The following is a 15,995-nucleotide window of genomic DNA, read 5'->3' as shown; positions in this document are numbered from 1 at the left end:
CGCTATGCCTCGCGGTCTTAGAACCACCAGAAGTGAGCCCAGAACCTTTGTAAAGATTCTCGGGGCTGTAGCCAACCCGAAGGGAAGAGCTACAAATTGGTAATGCCTGTCTAGAAAGGCAAACCTTAGAAACCGATGATGATCTTTGTGAATCGGTATGTGAAGGTAGGCATCCTTTAAGTCCACTGTGGTCATGTACTGACCTTCTTGGATCATGGGTAGGATGGTCCGAATAGTTTCCATTTTGAAAGATGGAACTCTGAGGAATTTGTTTAAGATCTTTAGATCCAAAATTGGTCTGAAGGTTCCCTCTTTTTTGGGAACCACAAACAGATTTGAATAAAAACCCTGTTCTTGTTCCGTCCGCGGAACTGGATGGATCACTCCCATAACTAGGAGGTCTTGCACACAGTGTAGGAATGCCTCTTTCTTTATCTGATTTGCAGATAGCCTTGAAAGATGAAATCTCCCTTGTGGAGGGGAAGCTTTAAAGTCCAGAAGATATCCCTGAGATGATCTCCAACGCCCAGGGATCCTGAACATCTCTTGCCCACGCCTGGGCGTAGAGAGAAAGTCTGCCCCCTACTAGATCCGTTCCTTCATGCTGTCTTAGAGGCAGCAGCAGGCTTTCTGGCCTGCTTGCCTTTGTTCCAGGACTGGTTAGGTTTCCAGGCCTGCTTAGATTGAGCAAAAGTTCCCTCTTGTTTTGAAGCGGAGGAAGTTGATGTTGCACCTGCCTTGAAATTTTCGAAAGGCACGAAAATTAGACTGTTTGGCCTTTGCTTTGGCCCTGTCCTGAGGAAGGGTATGACCCTTACCTCCAGTAATGTCAGCAATAATTTCCTTCAAACCAGGCCCGAATAAGGTCTGCCCCAGGATTTAAGCCATAGCGCCCTACGCGCTTGGATGGCGAATCCGGAATTCTTAGCCGTTAGTTTAGTCAAATGAACAATGGCATCAGAAACAAATGAGTTAGCTAGCTTAAGTGTTCTAAACTTGTCAATAATTTCAGTCAATGGAGCTGTATGGATGGCCTCTTCCAGGACCTCAAACCAGAATGCCGCCGCGGCCGTGACAGGCGCAATGCATGCAAGGGGCTGTAAAATAAAACCTTGTTGAATAAACATTTTCTTAAAGTAACCCGCCAATTTTTTATCCATTGGATCTGAAAAAGCACAACGGTCCTCAACCGGGATAGTGGTACGCTTTGCTAAAGTAGAAACTGCTCCCTCCACCTTAGGGACCGTCTGCCATAAGTCCCGTGTAGTGGCGTCTATTGGAAACATTTTTCTAAATATAGGAGGTGGGGAAAAAGGCACACCCGGTCTATCCCACTCCTTGCTAATAATTTCTGTAAGCCTTTTAGGTTTAGGAAAAACATCAGTACACACCGGCACCGCATAGTATTTATCCAGCCTACACAATTTCTCTGGTACTGCAACTGTGTTACAGTCATTCAGAGCAGCTAATACCTCCCCAAGCAACACACGGAGGTTCTCAAGCTTAAATTTAAAATTAGAAATCTCTGAATTAGGTTTCCCCGAATCAGAGATGTCACCCACAGACTGAAGCTCTCCGTCCTCATGATCTGCATATTGTGACGCAGTATCAGACATGGCCCTTACAGCATCTGCGCGCTCTGTATTTCTCCTAACCCCAGAGCAATCGCGCTTGCCTCTTAATTCAGGCAACCTGGATAATACCTCTGACAGGGTATTATTCATGATTGCAGCCATGTCCTGCAAGGTAATCGCTATGGGCGTCCCTGATGTAATTGGCGCCATATTAGCGTGCATCCCCTGAGCAGGAGGCGAAGGGTCTGACACGTGGGGAGAGTTAGTCGTCATAACTTCCCCCTCGTCAGAATCTTCTGGTGATATTTCTTTTATAGATAAAGACTGATCTTTACTGTTTAAGGTGAAATCAATACATTTAGTACACATTCTCCTATGGGGCTCCACCATGGCTTTCAAACATAATGAACAAGTAGTTTCCTCTGTGTCAGAAATGTTTAAACAGACTAGCAATGAGACTAGCAAGCTTGGAAAACACTTTAAACAAGTTTACAAGCAATATTAAAAAACGTTACTGCACCTTTAAGAAACACAAATTGTCAAAATTTGAAATAACAGTGAAAAAAGGCAGTTACACTAACTAAATTTTTACAGTGTATGTAACAAGTTAGCAGAGCATTGCACCCACTTGCAAATGGATGATTAACCCCTTAATACCAAAAACAGAATAATAAATGACAAAAACGTTTTTTTTTTTTTTTTTTTGTTTTTTTTAAACAGTCACAACAACTGCCACAGCTCTACTGTGGCTTTTTACCTCCCTCAAAAACGACTTTGAAGCCTTTTGAGCCCTCCAGAGATGTCCTGGATCATGCAGAGGGAAGCTGAATGTCTCTGTCAGTATTTTTATCTGCACAGAAAAGCACTAAAAAAGGCCCTTCCCACTCATATTGCAACAGTGGGAAGCCTAAGGAAAATGTTACTAGGCAAAATTCAAGCCAGCCATGTGGAAAAAACTAGGCCCCAATAAGTTTTATCACCAAATACATATAAAAACGATTAAACATGCCAGCAAACGTTTTATATTACATTTTTTATAAGAGTATGTATCTCTATTAATAAGCCTGATACCAGTCGCTATTACTGCATTTAAGGCTTTACTTACATTAGTTCGGTATCAGCAGCATTTTCTAGAAAATTCCATCCCTAGAAAAATATTAACTGCACATACCTTATTGCAGGAAAACCTGCACGCCATTCCCTCTCTGAAGTTACCTCACTCCTCAGAATATGTGAGAACAGCCATGGATCTTAGTTACTTCTGCTAAGATCATAGAAAACGCAGGCAGATTCTTCTTCTAAATACTGCCTGAGAAACAGTACACTCCGGCACCATTTAAAAATAACAAACTTTTGATTGAAGAATAAACTAAGTATAAAACACCACACTCCTCTTACGACCTCCATCTTGGTTGAGGCTTGCAAGAGAATGACTGGATATGACAGTTGGGGGAGGAGCTATATAGCAGCTCTGCTGTGGGTGATCCTCTTGCAACTTCCTGTTGGGAAGGCGAATATCCCACAAGTAATGGATGATCCGTGGACTGGATACACTTAACAAGAGAAAATGCAATAGCATAGGCCTCTGATAGCAAAAAGCAAGCGGCAAACATACAAGGGGTATTGAAATAATGAAAAAAATTTGTCCAAGTATGACGCACAACGTAACGTAAACTTTTTTGGCGCCAAAAATAACCGGAAATGACACACTCGCGTCACTAATGACGCCACCGTGTGAAAGGTCTCGGCGTCACGTATGACGCCGGAAATGACGAAGTTGCGCCATAAACGTCTTTTTTCACGCCAAAAAAAGTAGTCAATTGAAAAAAAGACTAAACCCCAGGTAAGAAATAAATTTCTTAAAATGTTTAAATTCCCCAAATATGAAACTGACAGTCTGCTGAAGGAAATACATGAACCTGACTCATGGCAAATATAAGTACAATACATATATTTAGAACTTTATATAAATGCATAAAGTGCCAAACCATAGCTGAGGTGTCTTAAGTAATAAAAAACATACTTACCCAAAGACACCCATCCACATATAGCAGATAGCCAAGTACTAAAACAGTTATTAGTAGAGGTAATGGTAAATTGAGAGTATATCGTCTATCTGAAAAGGGAGGTAGGAGATGAATCTCTATGACCGATAACAAAGAACCTATGAAATAGACCCCCGTTAGGGAAATCATCGTATTCAAATAAGTGATACTCCCTTCACGTCCCTCTGACATTCACTGTACTCTGAGAGGAATCGGGCTTCAACAATGCTGAGAAGCGCATATCAACGTAGAAATCTTTGCACAAACTTACTTCACCACCTCCATAGGAGGCAAAGTTATTAAAAACTGAATTGTGGGTGTGGTGTATTTATAGGCATTTTGAGGTTTCGGAAACTTTGCCCCTCCTGGTAGGATTGTATATCCCATATGTCACTAGCTCATGGACTCTTGCCAATTACATGAAAGAAACTCATGATGATCCCTGTGAATGGGAACATGTAGATATGCGTCCTTCAGGTCTATGGTCGTCATGAACTGACCTTACTGGACCAATGGAAGAATGGAACGAATAGTTTTCATCTTGAAGGATGGAACTCTGAGGAATTTGTTGAGACACTTGAGATCTAGGATGGGACAAAAAGTTCCTTCCTTTTTGGGAACCACAAATAGATTTGAATAGAATCCTAGAACTTGTTCCCTTGGAGAGACTGGTACAATAACACCCAGGGAGGATAGGCAGTTTAAGAAGGCCTCCTTTACCTGGTTTGAGGATAATCTTGATAGGAGAAATCTGCCCCTTGGAGGGCAAGATTTGAATCCTATCCTGTAACCCTGGGATACTATGTCTATAGCTCATGTATCTGGGACATAGAGTCCAAGCTCAGAAAGGTGGCAGACCCTTCATGCTGATTTAGAATCAGCAGAAGGCTTCTTATTTTGTTTTTCCTTATTCCAGGGCTGACTGGACTTCCAAGTGGACCGGGGTTGGTCAGTTTTAGAAGAGGACGGTGAAGACTTCTGTCCCTTAAAGTTGCGAAAGGAACAAAAACTGTACCTAGAAGGCTACGGCACTTACCTTAGATCCAACTGCAAGTCAGATGCTGCTCCTTAGGTGTGGCAGGTACTTCACTCCCTGTCATGGACCTGTAGGAAAAGCAAAGACCGCCTTTTAACTGCTAAAAGCCACCACACTACTCTTACTCAAAAGATTGACGTGGACACAGCTAGACCCCAGTCCATGCTTGCAGGGAAAAACAGAATTTATGCTTACCTGATAAATTACTTTCTCCAACGGTGTGTCTGGTCCACGGCGTCATCCATTACTTGTGGGAATATTCTCTTCCCCAACAGGAAATGGCAAAGAGCACAGCAAAAGCTGTCCATATAGCCCCTCCTCAGGCTCCGCCCCCCAGTCATTCGACCGACGGTTAGGAGAAAAAAAAGGAGAAACTATAGGGTGCCGTGGTGACTGTAGTGTATAGAGAAATAAATTTTTCAAACCCGATTAAAAAACCAGGGCGGGCCGTGGACCGGACACACCGTTGGAGAAAGTAATTTATCAGGTAAGCATAAATTCTGTTTTCTCCAACATTGGTGTGTCCGGTCCACAGCGTCATCCATTACTTGTGGGAACCAATACCAAAGCTTTAGGACACGGATGAAGGGAGGGAGCAAATCAGGTTACCTAAACGGAAGGCACCACGGCTTGCAAAACCTTTCTCCCAAAAACAGCCTCCGAAGAAGCAAAAGTATCAAATTTGTAGAATTTGGCAAAAGTGTGCAGAGAAGACCAAGTCGATGCCTTACATATCTGATCAACAGAAGCCTCGTTCTTGAAGGCCCATGTGGAAGCCACAGCCCTAGTGGAGTGAGCTGTGATTCGTTCAGGAGGCTGCCGTCCGGCAGTCTCATAAGCCAATCGGATAATGCTTTTCAGCCAGAAAGAAAGAGAGGTAGCAGTAGCTTTTTGTCCTCTCCTCTTACCAGAGTAAACGACAAACAAAGATGAGGTTTGTCTAAAATCCTTAGTTGCTTCTAAATAGAACTTTAAAGCACGAACTACATCTAAATTGTGCAACAAACGTTCCTTCTTTGAAACTGGATTCGAACACAGAGAAGGAACAACTATTTCCTGGTTAATATTCCTGTTGGAAACAACTTTCGGAAGAAAACCAGGCTTAGTACGCAAAACGACCTTATCTGAATGGAACACCAGATAGGGTGGATTACACTGCAAAGAAGATAATTCAGAAACTCTTCTAGCAGAAGAAATAGCAACCAAAAACTTTCCAAGATAGTAACTTGATATCTATGGAATGCAAAGGTTCAAACGGAACCCCTTGAAGAACTGAAAGAACTAAATTTAGACTCCAAGGAGGAGTGATGGGTCTGTAAACAGGCTTGATTCTGACCAAAGCCTGTACAAAAGCTTGTACATCTGGCACAGCTGCCAGTCGTTTGTGTAACAAGACAGATAAAGCAGAAATCTGTCCTTTTAGAGAACTCGCTGACAATCCCTTATCCAAACCTTCCTGGAGAAAGGAGAGGATCTTAGGAATTTTAATCTTACTCCAGGAGAATCCCTTGGATTCACACCAACAGATATATTTTTTCCATATTTTATGGTAAATCTTTCTAGTCACAGGTTTTCTGGCTTGGACCAGAGTATTTATCACTGAATTTGAAAACCCACGCTTGGATAAAATCAAGCGTTCAATTTCCAAGCAGTCAGCTGCAGAGAGACTAGATTTGGATGTTCGAATGGACCTTGTACTAGAAGATCCTGTCTCAAAGGTAGCTTCCATGGTGGAGCCGATGACATATTCACCAGGTCTGCATACCAAGTCCTGCGTGGCCACGCAGGAGCTATCAGAATCACAGAGGCCTTCCCCTGTTTGATCCTGGCTACGAGCCTGGGAAGGAGAGGGAACGGTGGAAACACATAAGCTAGGTTGAACGACCAAGGCGCCACTAATGCATTGACTAGAGTCGCCTTGGGATCCCTGGATCTGGACCCGTAGCAAGGAACCTTGAAGTTCTGACGAGACGCCATCAGATCCATGTCTGGAATGCCCCATAATTGAGTCAACTGGGCAAATACCTCCGGGTGGAGTTCCCACTCCCCCGGATGGAAAGTCTGACGACTCAGATAATCCGCCTCCCAGTTGTCTACCCCTGGGATGTGAATTGCAGATAGATGGCAGGAGTGATCCTCCGCCCATTTTATGATCTTGGATACCTCTCTCATCGCCAAGGAACTCTTTGTTCCTCCCTGATGGTTGATGTAAGCTACAGTCGTCATGTTGTCTGACTGGAATCTTATTAATCCGGCCTTCGCTAGTTGAGGCCAAGCTCGGAGAGCATTGAATATCGCTCTCAGTTCCAGGATGTTTATCGGGAGAAGAGAATCTTCCCGAGACCATAGACCCTGAGCTTTCAGGGAATCCCAGACCGCGCCCCAGCCTAATAGACTGGCGTCGGTCGTGACAATGACCCACTCTGGTCTGCGGAAACTCATTCCCTGAGACAGGTGATCCTGGGTCAACCACCAACGGAGTGAGTCTCTGGTCATCTGGTCTACTTGAATCTTTGGAGACAAGTCTGCATAGTCCCCATTCCACTGTTTCAGCATGCACAGTTGTAATGGTCTTAGATGAATTTGAGCAAAAGGAACTATGTCCATTGCTGCAACCATCAACCCTACTACTTCCATGCACTGAGCTATGGAAGGCTGCAGAATAGAGTGAAGAACTTGACAAGCGTTTAGAACAGGGGTGTCAAACTTGCGGCCCACGGGCCTCATGCGGCCCTCAACCTAATTTTGTGCGGCCCACGCCACCTCCATGAAAAATATTAATTATAATATGCTTATTACTTAAAGAGCGAGTGCGCTTACTGTTAGGGATGCACATACATTAAAACATACGTTATTAAAAAGAAAAAGACAGATAAGCGCATAATGGTTTCTTTTAACACATGCAGTTCATTACTATGGTAGCACTGATTTCCCACATCATTTCTGTCCATTCCTTTCCATCATTTTCTCTTTAACTAAAATCACATACTTTATATATATTTCTATGTATTTATTTTATATTATGTACAACAGGTATGTCTATCACTATTATAAACAGTGGGTCGCAGGTAGAGCGTGTGTGTCACCTTCTTAAAAGCATTAGAGCACATTTCCTCAAGCCAGAGTAAGTTAATTAGGAGTTACAGAACACAATCTTTTGAAATGTATACAGTTATAGCAAATGCCACTGCACTGTATAGCAATGACAAGATATGTAGGTAGTGTGCGGCCCACGTGAGTTGTACTTGTATGGAAAATGGCCCGCGACTAAAATGAGTTTGACACCCCTGGTTTAGAAGCTTTGATTTTCTGACTTCTGTCAGGAAGATCTTCATTTCTATAGAATCTATTATTGTTCCCAAAAAGGGAACTCTTGTTGACGGAGACAGGGAACTCTTTTCTACGTTTACCTTCCACCCGTGAGATCTGAGAAAGGCTAGAACAATGTCTGTATGAGCCTTTGCCTTGGAAAGAGACTATGCTTGAATTAGAATGTCGTCTAGATAAGGTGCCACTGCAATGCCCCTCGGTCTTAGAACCGCCAGAAGGGACCCTAGCACCTTTGTGAAAATTCTGGGAGCAGTGGCTAAACCGAATGGAAGAGCCACAAACTGATAATGTTTGTCCAGAAAGGCGAACCTTAGGAATTGATGATGATCTTTGTGGATAGGAATATGTAGGTACGCATCCTTTAAATCCACGGTAGTCATATATTGACCCTCCTGGATTGTAGGTAAAATTGTTCGAATGGTTTCCATTTTGAACGATGGAACTCTGAGAAATTTGTTTAGAATTTTTCAATCCAGAATTGGTCTGAAAGTTCCCTCTTTTTTGGGAACTACAAACAGGTCTGAGTAAAACCCCTGACCTTGTTCCACAGCTGGAACTGAGTGTATCACTCCCATCTTTAACAGGTCTTCTACACAATGTAAGAATGCCTGTATCTTTATTTGGTTTGAAGATAAGTGAGACATGTGGAACCTTCCCCTTGGGGGTAGTTCCTTGAATTCTAGAAGATAACCCTGAGAGACTATTTCTAGTGCCCAGGGATCCGGAACATCTCTTGACCAAGCCGGTCCCGGATCGGGGGCTACCCCTTCATGCTGTCTTGGTAGCAGCAGCAGGCTTCTTGGCCTGTTTACCCTTGTTCCAGCCTTGCATTGGTTTCCAAGCTGGTTTAGTCTGGGAAGCGTTACCCTCTTGTCTAGAGGCTGCCGAGTTAGAAGCCGGTCCGTTCCTGAAATTGCGAAAGGAACGAAAATTGGACTTATTCTTAGCCTTGAAAGGCCTATCCTGTGGGAGGGCATGGCCCTTTCCCCCAGTGATGTCTGAAATAATTTCTTTCAATTCCGGCCCAAAAAGGGTCTTACCCTTGAAAGGGATATTAAGCAATTTTGTCTTGGAAGATACATCCGCCGACCAAGACTTTAGCCAGAGCGCTCTGCGCGCCACAATTGCAAACCCTGAATTTTTCGCCGCTAATCTCGCTAATTGCAAAGTGGCATCTAAAATAAAGGAATTAGCTAACTTAAGTGCGTGAATTCTGTCCATGATTTCCTCATATGGAGTCTCCATGTTAAGCGACTTTTATAGTTCATCGAACCAGAAACACGCCGCCGTAGTGACAGGAATAATGCACGAAATTGGTTGGAGGAGGTAACCTTGCTGCACAAAAATCTTTTTAAGCAAACCCTCCAATTTTTTATCCATAGGATCTTTGAAAGCACAATTGTCCTCAATGGGGATAGTCATGCGCTTAGCTAGGGTAGAAACTGCCCCTTCAACCTTAGGGACTGTCTGCTATGTGTCCTTCCTTGGGTCGACCATGGGGAACAATTTCTTAAATATAGGAGGTGGGACAAAGGGTATGCCTGGTCTCTCCCACTCCTTATTCACTATGTCCGCCACCCTTTTAGGGATCGAGAAGGCATCAGGGTGCACCGGGACCTCTAAGAATTTGTCCATCTTGCACAATTTTTCTGGAATGACCAAAGAGTCACAATCATCCAGAGTAGATAGCATCTCCTTAAGTAATGCGCGGAGATGCTCTAACTTAAATTTAAACGTCACAACGTCAGGTTCTGCCTGTTGAGAGATTCTTCCTGAATCTGAAAGTTCTCCCTCCGACAAACCCTCCCTCACTGCCACTTCTGACTGGTGTGAGGGTATGACAGATAAACTATCGTCAGCGCCTTCTTGTTCCACTGTATTTAAAACTGAGCAATCACGCTTTCTCTGAAATGCTGGCATTTTGGATAAAATATTAGCTATGGAATTATCCATTACTGCCGTTAATTGTTGCATAGTAACAAGAATTGGCGCTCTAGATGTACTAGGGGTCGCCTGCGCGGGCATAACTGGTGTTGACTCAGAAGGAGAGGATGATGAACTATCCCCACTACCTTCATTTGAGGAATCATCTTGGGCAACCTTATTAAATGTGACAGTACTGTCCTTACTTTGTTTGGACGCTATGGCACAATTATCACATACATTTGAAGGGGGGACCACCTTGGCCTCCATACATACAGAACATGTTCTATCTGAAGGTACAGACATGTTAGACAGGCTTAAACAGGCTAATAATGCAAAAAAAAACGTTTTAAAACAAAACCGTTACTGTCTCTTTAAATGTTAAACAGAGCACACTTTATTTCTGAATGTGTGAAAAAGTATGAAGGAAATATCCAATCTTTACCAAATTTTCACCACAGTGTCTTAATGCCTTAAAAGTATTGCACCCCAATTTTCAAGCTTTTAACCCCTTAAATGAGGAAACCGGAGCCGTTTAATCAAATAATTTTTAACCCCACTACAGTCCCAGCCACAGCGTTTGCTGCGACTTCACCTGTCCTTAGGAGTTATACGATACCAAATTAAGCCTTCCAGGAACGTTTTCAATGATCACCAGACCCTCTCACATGCAGCTGCATGCACTGCATCCAAAAGAAACTGTGCAATTATGGCACGAAAATGAGGCTCTGCCTACTATAGTGAAAGGCCCTTCCTGACTGGAAAGGTGTCTAAACAACTGCCTGGCGCCTAAAAACGTTCCACCACAATAAAAGTTTTATAAATCACCTCTAGATTACATAAAAAACTTAAATAAAGCAATCAATTTAGCCCATAAGAGTGTCAACCAGTGTATAGCCCATAATAAGCCTTCATTCTGTTAAGAGTCTAAGAAAATGGCTTACCGATCCCCAAGAGGGAAAATGACAGTCTTCTAGCATTACACAGTCTTGTTAGAAAATGGACTAGTCATACCTTGAGCAGAAAAGTCTGCTAACTGTTCCCCCCAACTGAAGTTCTCTGGGCTCAACAGTCCTGCGTGGGAACAGCAATTGATTTTAGTTACTGCTGCTAAAATCATACTCCTCTTTTAAACAGAACTCTTCATCCCTTTCTGTTTTAGAGTAAATAGTACAAACCGGCACTATTTTAAAATAAACTCTTGATAGCAGAATAAAAAACTACAATTAAACACCACATACTCTTCACCATCTCCGTGGAGATGCTACTTGTTCAGAGCGGCAAATAGAATGACTGGGGGGCGGAGCCTGAGGAGGGGCTATATGGACAGCTTTTGCTGTGCTCTTTGCCATTTCCTGTTGGGGAAGAGAATATTCCCACAAGTAATGGATGACACCGTGGACCGGACACACCAATGTTGGAGAAAATACCCATGAAAGGACAAATTATCTTCAGACACCGACTTTGCACAACCTCCATTGACAGAGGCAAAGAGAATGACTGGGGATTATGGGTAAGGGAAGTTACACTTACTTAACAGCTTTGCTGGGGTGCTCTTTGCCTCCTCCTGCTGGCCAGGAGTTGAATATCTCACTAGTAATTGGAATGTCGTGGACTCTCCATGTCATAGGAAAGAAACATATTTTCACCCATCTAGAAAAAAAACACACATACAGTTATGGTGCACCTTAAGATAAAATAGTTAAAAAAAACACCAATGGCAAGGTGGAAAAAGGAACCCAGGTTAATAACATACTTAATGCCCAAATTAATAATAGTAGAGCCCAGACAGTCCTTAGAGCCGGCAGTGACAATGTAACATCTTCCAACAGACACAGTCGTGAGACGCAGAAGCGTGGTAGCTATTTCAAGCACAGAGCGGTCCGGTAACTAGGCGAGGGTAAATCTCTCGGTAGGAGTACCTCTTGGGCATTAATATTTTCATGGACTTTGCTACTATTAATGATAATTGCCTGTCTCACGACTGTGTCTGTTGAAAGACGTTGCACATTGGGACTGCTGGCTCTATGGAATGCTACTAATCTGCATGTATTGAATATTCTATGCCAATGCTTCCATGATTCGCCTTGACAAAACACTGCTTTCAATAACAGACACTACTAAAGTGACGTGCATGGCTTGGGACTGTATTGTATTGGACTGCCTATCACAGCCTTAAATTATATGAATTGCACGGACTGCATTATTCTATACTATATACAGTATGCTGCTTTAGATGCCAGACAAACTTTGATTTGCTTACGACTGCTAAGTGGCTGTTATAACATATGCTTGCACTAATGTGTAGGGGATTAGGGGATACATGTGAATTATCAATTGCTGCACTACAGTGTAAGGGGGACATTGAAATCGCCTATTGCTGCATTCTGTCTGTAGTTATAAGCAGTGGATTTTTACAAACAAGGACTGTTTGGGCTCTACTATTGTAAATTTGGGCATTAAGTCCGTAATTAACCTGGGTTCCTTTTTTCCACCATGGCCATTGGTGTTTTTTTTTTTTTTTAACTATTTTATCTTAAGGTGCACCATAACTTTATGTATGTTTTATCTAGATGTGATTAAATATGTTTTTTTAAATTCCATCTGTGTGACTTGACCTGTGCCGACTCAGACCAATCATCCCATATTGACCCTTCTAATATTAATTACTAGTAGAATAGAGAGTGCTGGCTAGGGCATCCTTTTATTTTCTCTCTTTTCTAGATTCTCATGCCTCTATCATTTTGTAATTGATAAACTTATTGATAATGCCCCCTGTGCAACCAAAGGATATATAAATAAAAACACACACACTTACATACACATATACATGCTGTGGCTATGGATGCGGTTGTGGATTTAGAATGAAAACAACATACCTATATACAGATACATGTACACCTTGTGATATATCTTCCTTTAGTTTTTTTACTTTTTTCTCTTTCCTCTGTTCTGCTGTTAGCTTTCTGGCAGCATTTGCTTCTTCATGCGCTCTGAAAGAATAATGGTTATGGTACAAAATGACAACTTGCACTTAAAAACTGACACCAATAGAGAGTCAGAGGTGTAAGAGAAAGTCCAAGTGAGAAGAATTATAAAGATATTTGCTAGAACTGTGATTGCTTTAATTGGCACATGCCCACATATTCCTAGATCCAGGCACATTAACATGATCACATCATATATTCTCTGTCCAATTTTATGTTTTCCCTTTGCTAACACACTATTTCCCACTAGTACACGCTGCTTAAAGGGACATTAAAACTGTAGGATTGTTACTCTAGAAACTAATTTATAACCGACCCTAAATGGCCTCAACACCGGAGATAACAAGAACAGGGTTTTAACCCAAGAGAAAGGAAGGTTACAAAATGATGGCACCCATTACTTTATAGATACTTAAAGGGACACGAAACCCAAAATATTTGATGGATTCAGATAGAGCATATGATTTTAAACAACTTCTATTATTAAATTTGCTTCATTCTCTTCTTATCTGCCGTTGAAGGAGTAGCAATGCACTACTGGGAGCTAGCTTAACACATCAAACCAATGGAAAAAGAAAATGTGTGTGGCCATCAATCTGCAGCTAGGTGCCGTAGTGCATTCCAGCTGCTGAGGATATGTACGCATGTTTTGCAACAAAGGACACAGAGTACAAAGCAAATTAAATAATAGAAGTAAAAACTACTTAAAATCATATGGACATTCAAGAGACATAAAACACAATTTTTTCATAATTCAGATAGAGCATATGATAATAAACACCATTCTAGCTTACTTTTATTATGCAATTTGCTTTATTCTCTTGTTATCCTTTTTTTGCATAAACAACAATGCACTACTGAGAGTTAACTGAACACAGATAAGCCAATGACAGAAGGCATAAATGTGCAGCCACCAATCAGCAGCTAGCTTCCAGTAGTGCATTGCTGTGTCTGAGTCTACCTAGGTATGCTATAAGCAAATTATACCAAGAATTAGAAAATTGAAGTAAATTGTAAAATTAACAGAACATAAGGGGTCTGCGCAGTACGCAGTGCTGTCAATAAGAGAGTGAAATACCTCTGACCCTCCTCTTGCGTCGCCAGGTGATCAGAGTTATTTCTCTCTCTTATTGACAGTACTGCGTACTCCAGGTCTTTAACTGAATTCATTGAATTTTATCTGTATACGGAATAAATGTAACGTTTTACCTGTACCTTTGAAGACTTGGGACTTTATGGATAGGAGTCAGTACTTGTGTTCAACTTATACATGTATTTTACACTAAAATATCTTACAAGGATTTGTCGCTGCAAACAAGCCTCCATTGTCTGGGCCCTACAGCGGTATTTTTCACCCCTTATGTTCTGTTGGTTTATAAAGAATTCTTGCTCTTTTGAGATTTATTTAAATTGTGCTTAAGAGGCTTAGTAGTGTTAAAATATTGCTCATCAGTTAGCACATACAGCTATTGTTCTGTTTGGAACGAAACTGTAAAATAGTTTAAAACTGCATGCTCTATATCAATCATAAAAGGTAAATTTTGAATTTACTGTCCCTTTAAACATTAAAATGCTAGATTTGATTTATTCAAAATAAAGTTTAGTCTTAAAAAACTAAATTTATGCTTACCTGATAAAATTTCTTTCTTTCTGGATATGGTGAGTCCATGTCATCCTTCATTACTAGTGGGAATATCACTCATGGCCAGCAGGAGGCAGCAAAAAGCACCACAGCAAAGCTGTTAAGTGTCACTTCCCTTACCCATAACCCCCAGTCATTCAGCTGAAGGGAAATGGAAAAAGAAGATAACACAAAGGTGTAGAGGTGCCTGAAGTTTAGAGAAAAATAACTGTCTTGATAAAAGGGTGGGGCCGTGGACTCACTATATATGGAAAGAAAGAAATTTAACATCAGGTAAGCATGATTTTTGTTTTCTTTCCTAAGATATAGTGAGTCCACGACATCCTCAATTACTACTTACTCAATTACTAGTGGGAACCAATACCCAAGCAAGACGATACGGAATGAAAAGGGAGGGAGAACAAGACAGGCAGACCTAAACAGAAGGCACCACCGCTTGAAGAACCTCTCTCTCAAAAAGCCTAGGCAAAACTATCAAATTTGGAAAAAGTATGCAAAGAGGACTAAGTTGCAGCCTTGCAAATCTGTTCCACAGAAGCTTCATTTTTGAAACCCCAAGAAGTAGAGACAGCCCTAGCTGTAATTCTCTCAGGAGGCTGCTGACTACCAGTCTCATAAGCAAAACGAATTATACTTCTCAACCAGAGAGAAAGAGAAGTAGCAGTCGCCTTCTGACCTTTACACTTTCCAGAGCAAGAAACTCTTTGAGCCGAAGAGATAGAAACTAAAAACAGAACTTTCCAAGATAGAAGCTTAATATCTATGGAATGCATAGGTTCAAACAGAACCCTTTGAAGAACTTTAAAAACTAAATTCAGACTCCATGGCGGAGCAACAGGTTTAAACACAGGCTTGATTCTAACTAAAGCCTGACAGAACGACTGAATGTCTGGAACATCTGCCAGGCGCTTGTGCAGTAGAATTGATAAAGGAGATATCTGTCCCTTTAAGGAACTAGCTGATAGCCCCTTCTCTAATCCTTCTTGGAGAAAGGACAAAACCCTAGGAATCCTGATCTTACTCCATGAGTAGCCTTTGGATTCGCACCAATAAAGATATTTACGCCATATCTTATGATAAATTTTCCTAGTGACAGGCTTTCGAGCCTGAATCAAGGTATCTATGACCGACTCAGAGAAACCCCGCTTGGATAAAATCAAGCGTTCAATCTCCAAGCAGTCAGCCGCAGAGAAACTAGATTTGGATGCTGGAACGGACCTTGAATCAGAAGGTCCTGTCTCAGTGGCAGAGTCCATGGTGGAAGAGATGACATGTCCACCAGGTCTGCATACCAAGTCCTGCATGGCCACACAGGTGCTATCAAAATCACAGAAGCTCCTGGCAATCAAACGAGGAAGGAGAGGATATGGTGGAAACACATAAGCCAGGTTGAACGACCAGGGTACTGATAGAGCATCTATCAGTACTGCCTGAGGATCCCTTGACCTGGACCCGTAA

At 41.9% G+C, this 15,995-nt stretch overlaps 1 protein-coding gene across 1 annotated transcript in view; it reads right to left on the bottom strand.

Annotated features, from left to right (window-relative positions):
- PRPF3 (pre-mRNA processing factor 3) overlaps window positions 1-15,995 on the bottom strand; it is a 241,213-nt gene that overhangs the window by 107,180 nt on the left and 118,038 nt on the right. The window contains exon 12 of the mRNA XM_053705438.1: window positions 12,788-12,901. Coding sequence (XP_053561413.1) covers window positions 12,788-12,901 — 114 coding nt within the window. The remainder of the gene's footprint in view (window positions 1-12,787; window positions 12,902-15,995) is intronic.

The sequence above is a fragment of the Bombina bombina genome, chromosome 1 (genome assembly GCF_027579735.1).
Source record: "Bombina bombina isolate aBomBom1 chromosome 1, aBomBom1.pri, whole genome shotgun sequence".
Lineage (NCBI taxonomy): Eukaryota > Metazoa > Chordata > Amphibia > Anura > Bombinatoridae > Bombina > Bombina bombina.
Note: the sequence above shows the minus strand (reverse complement) of the source record. Positions and strands in the feature narration are given on the sequence as shown.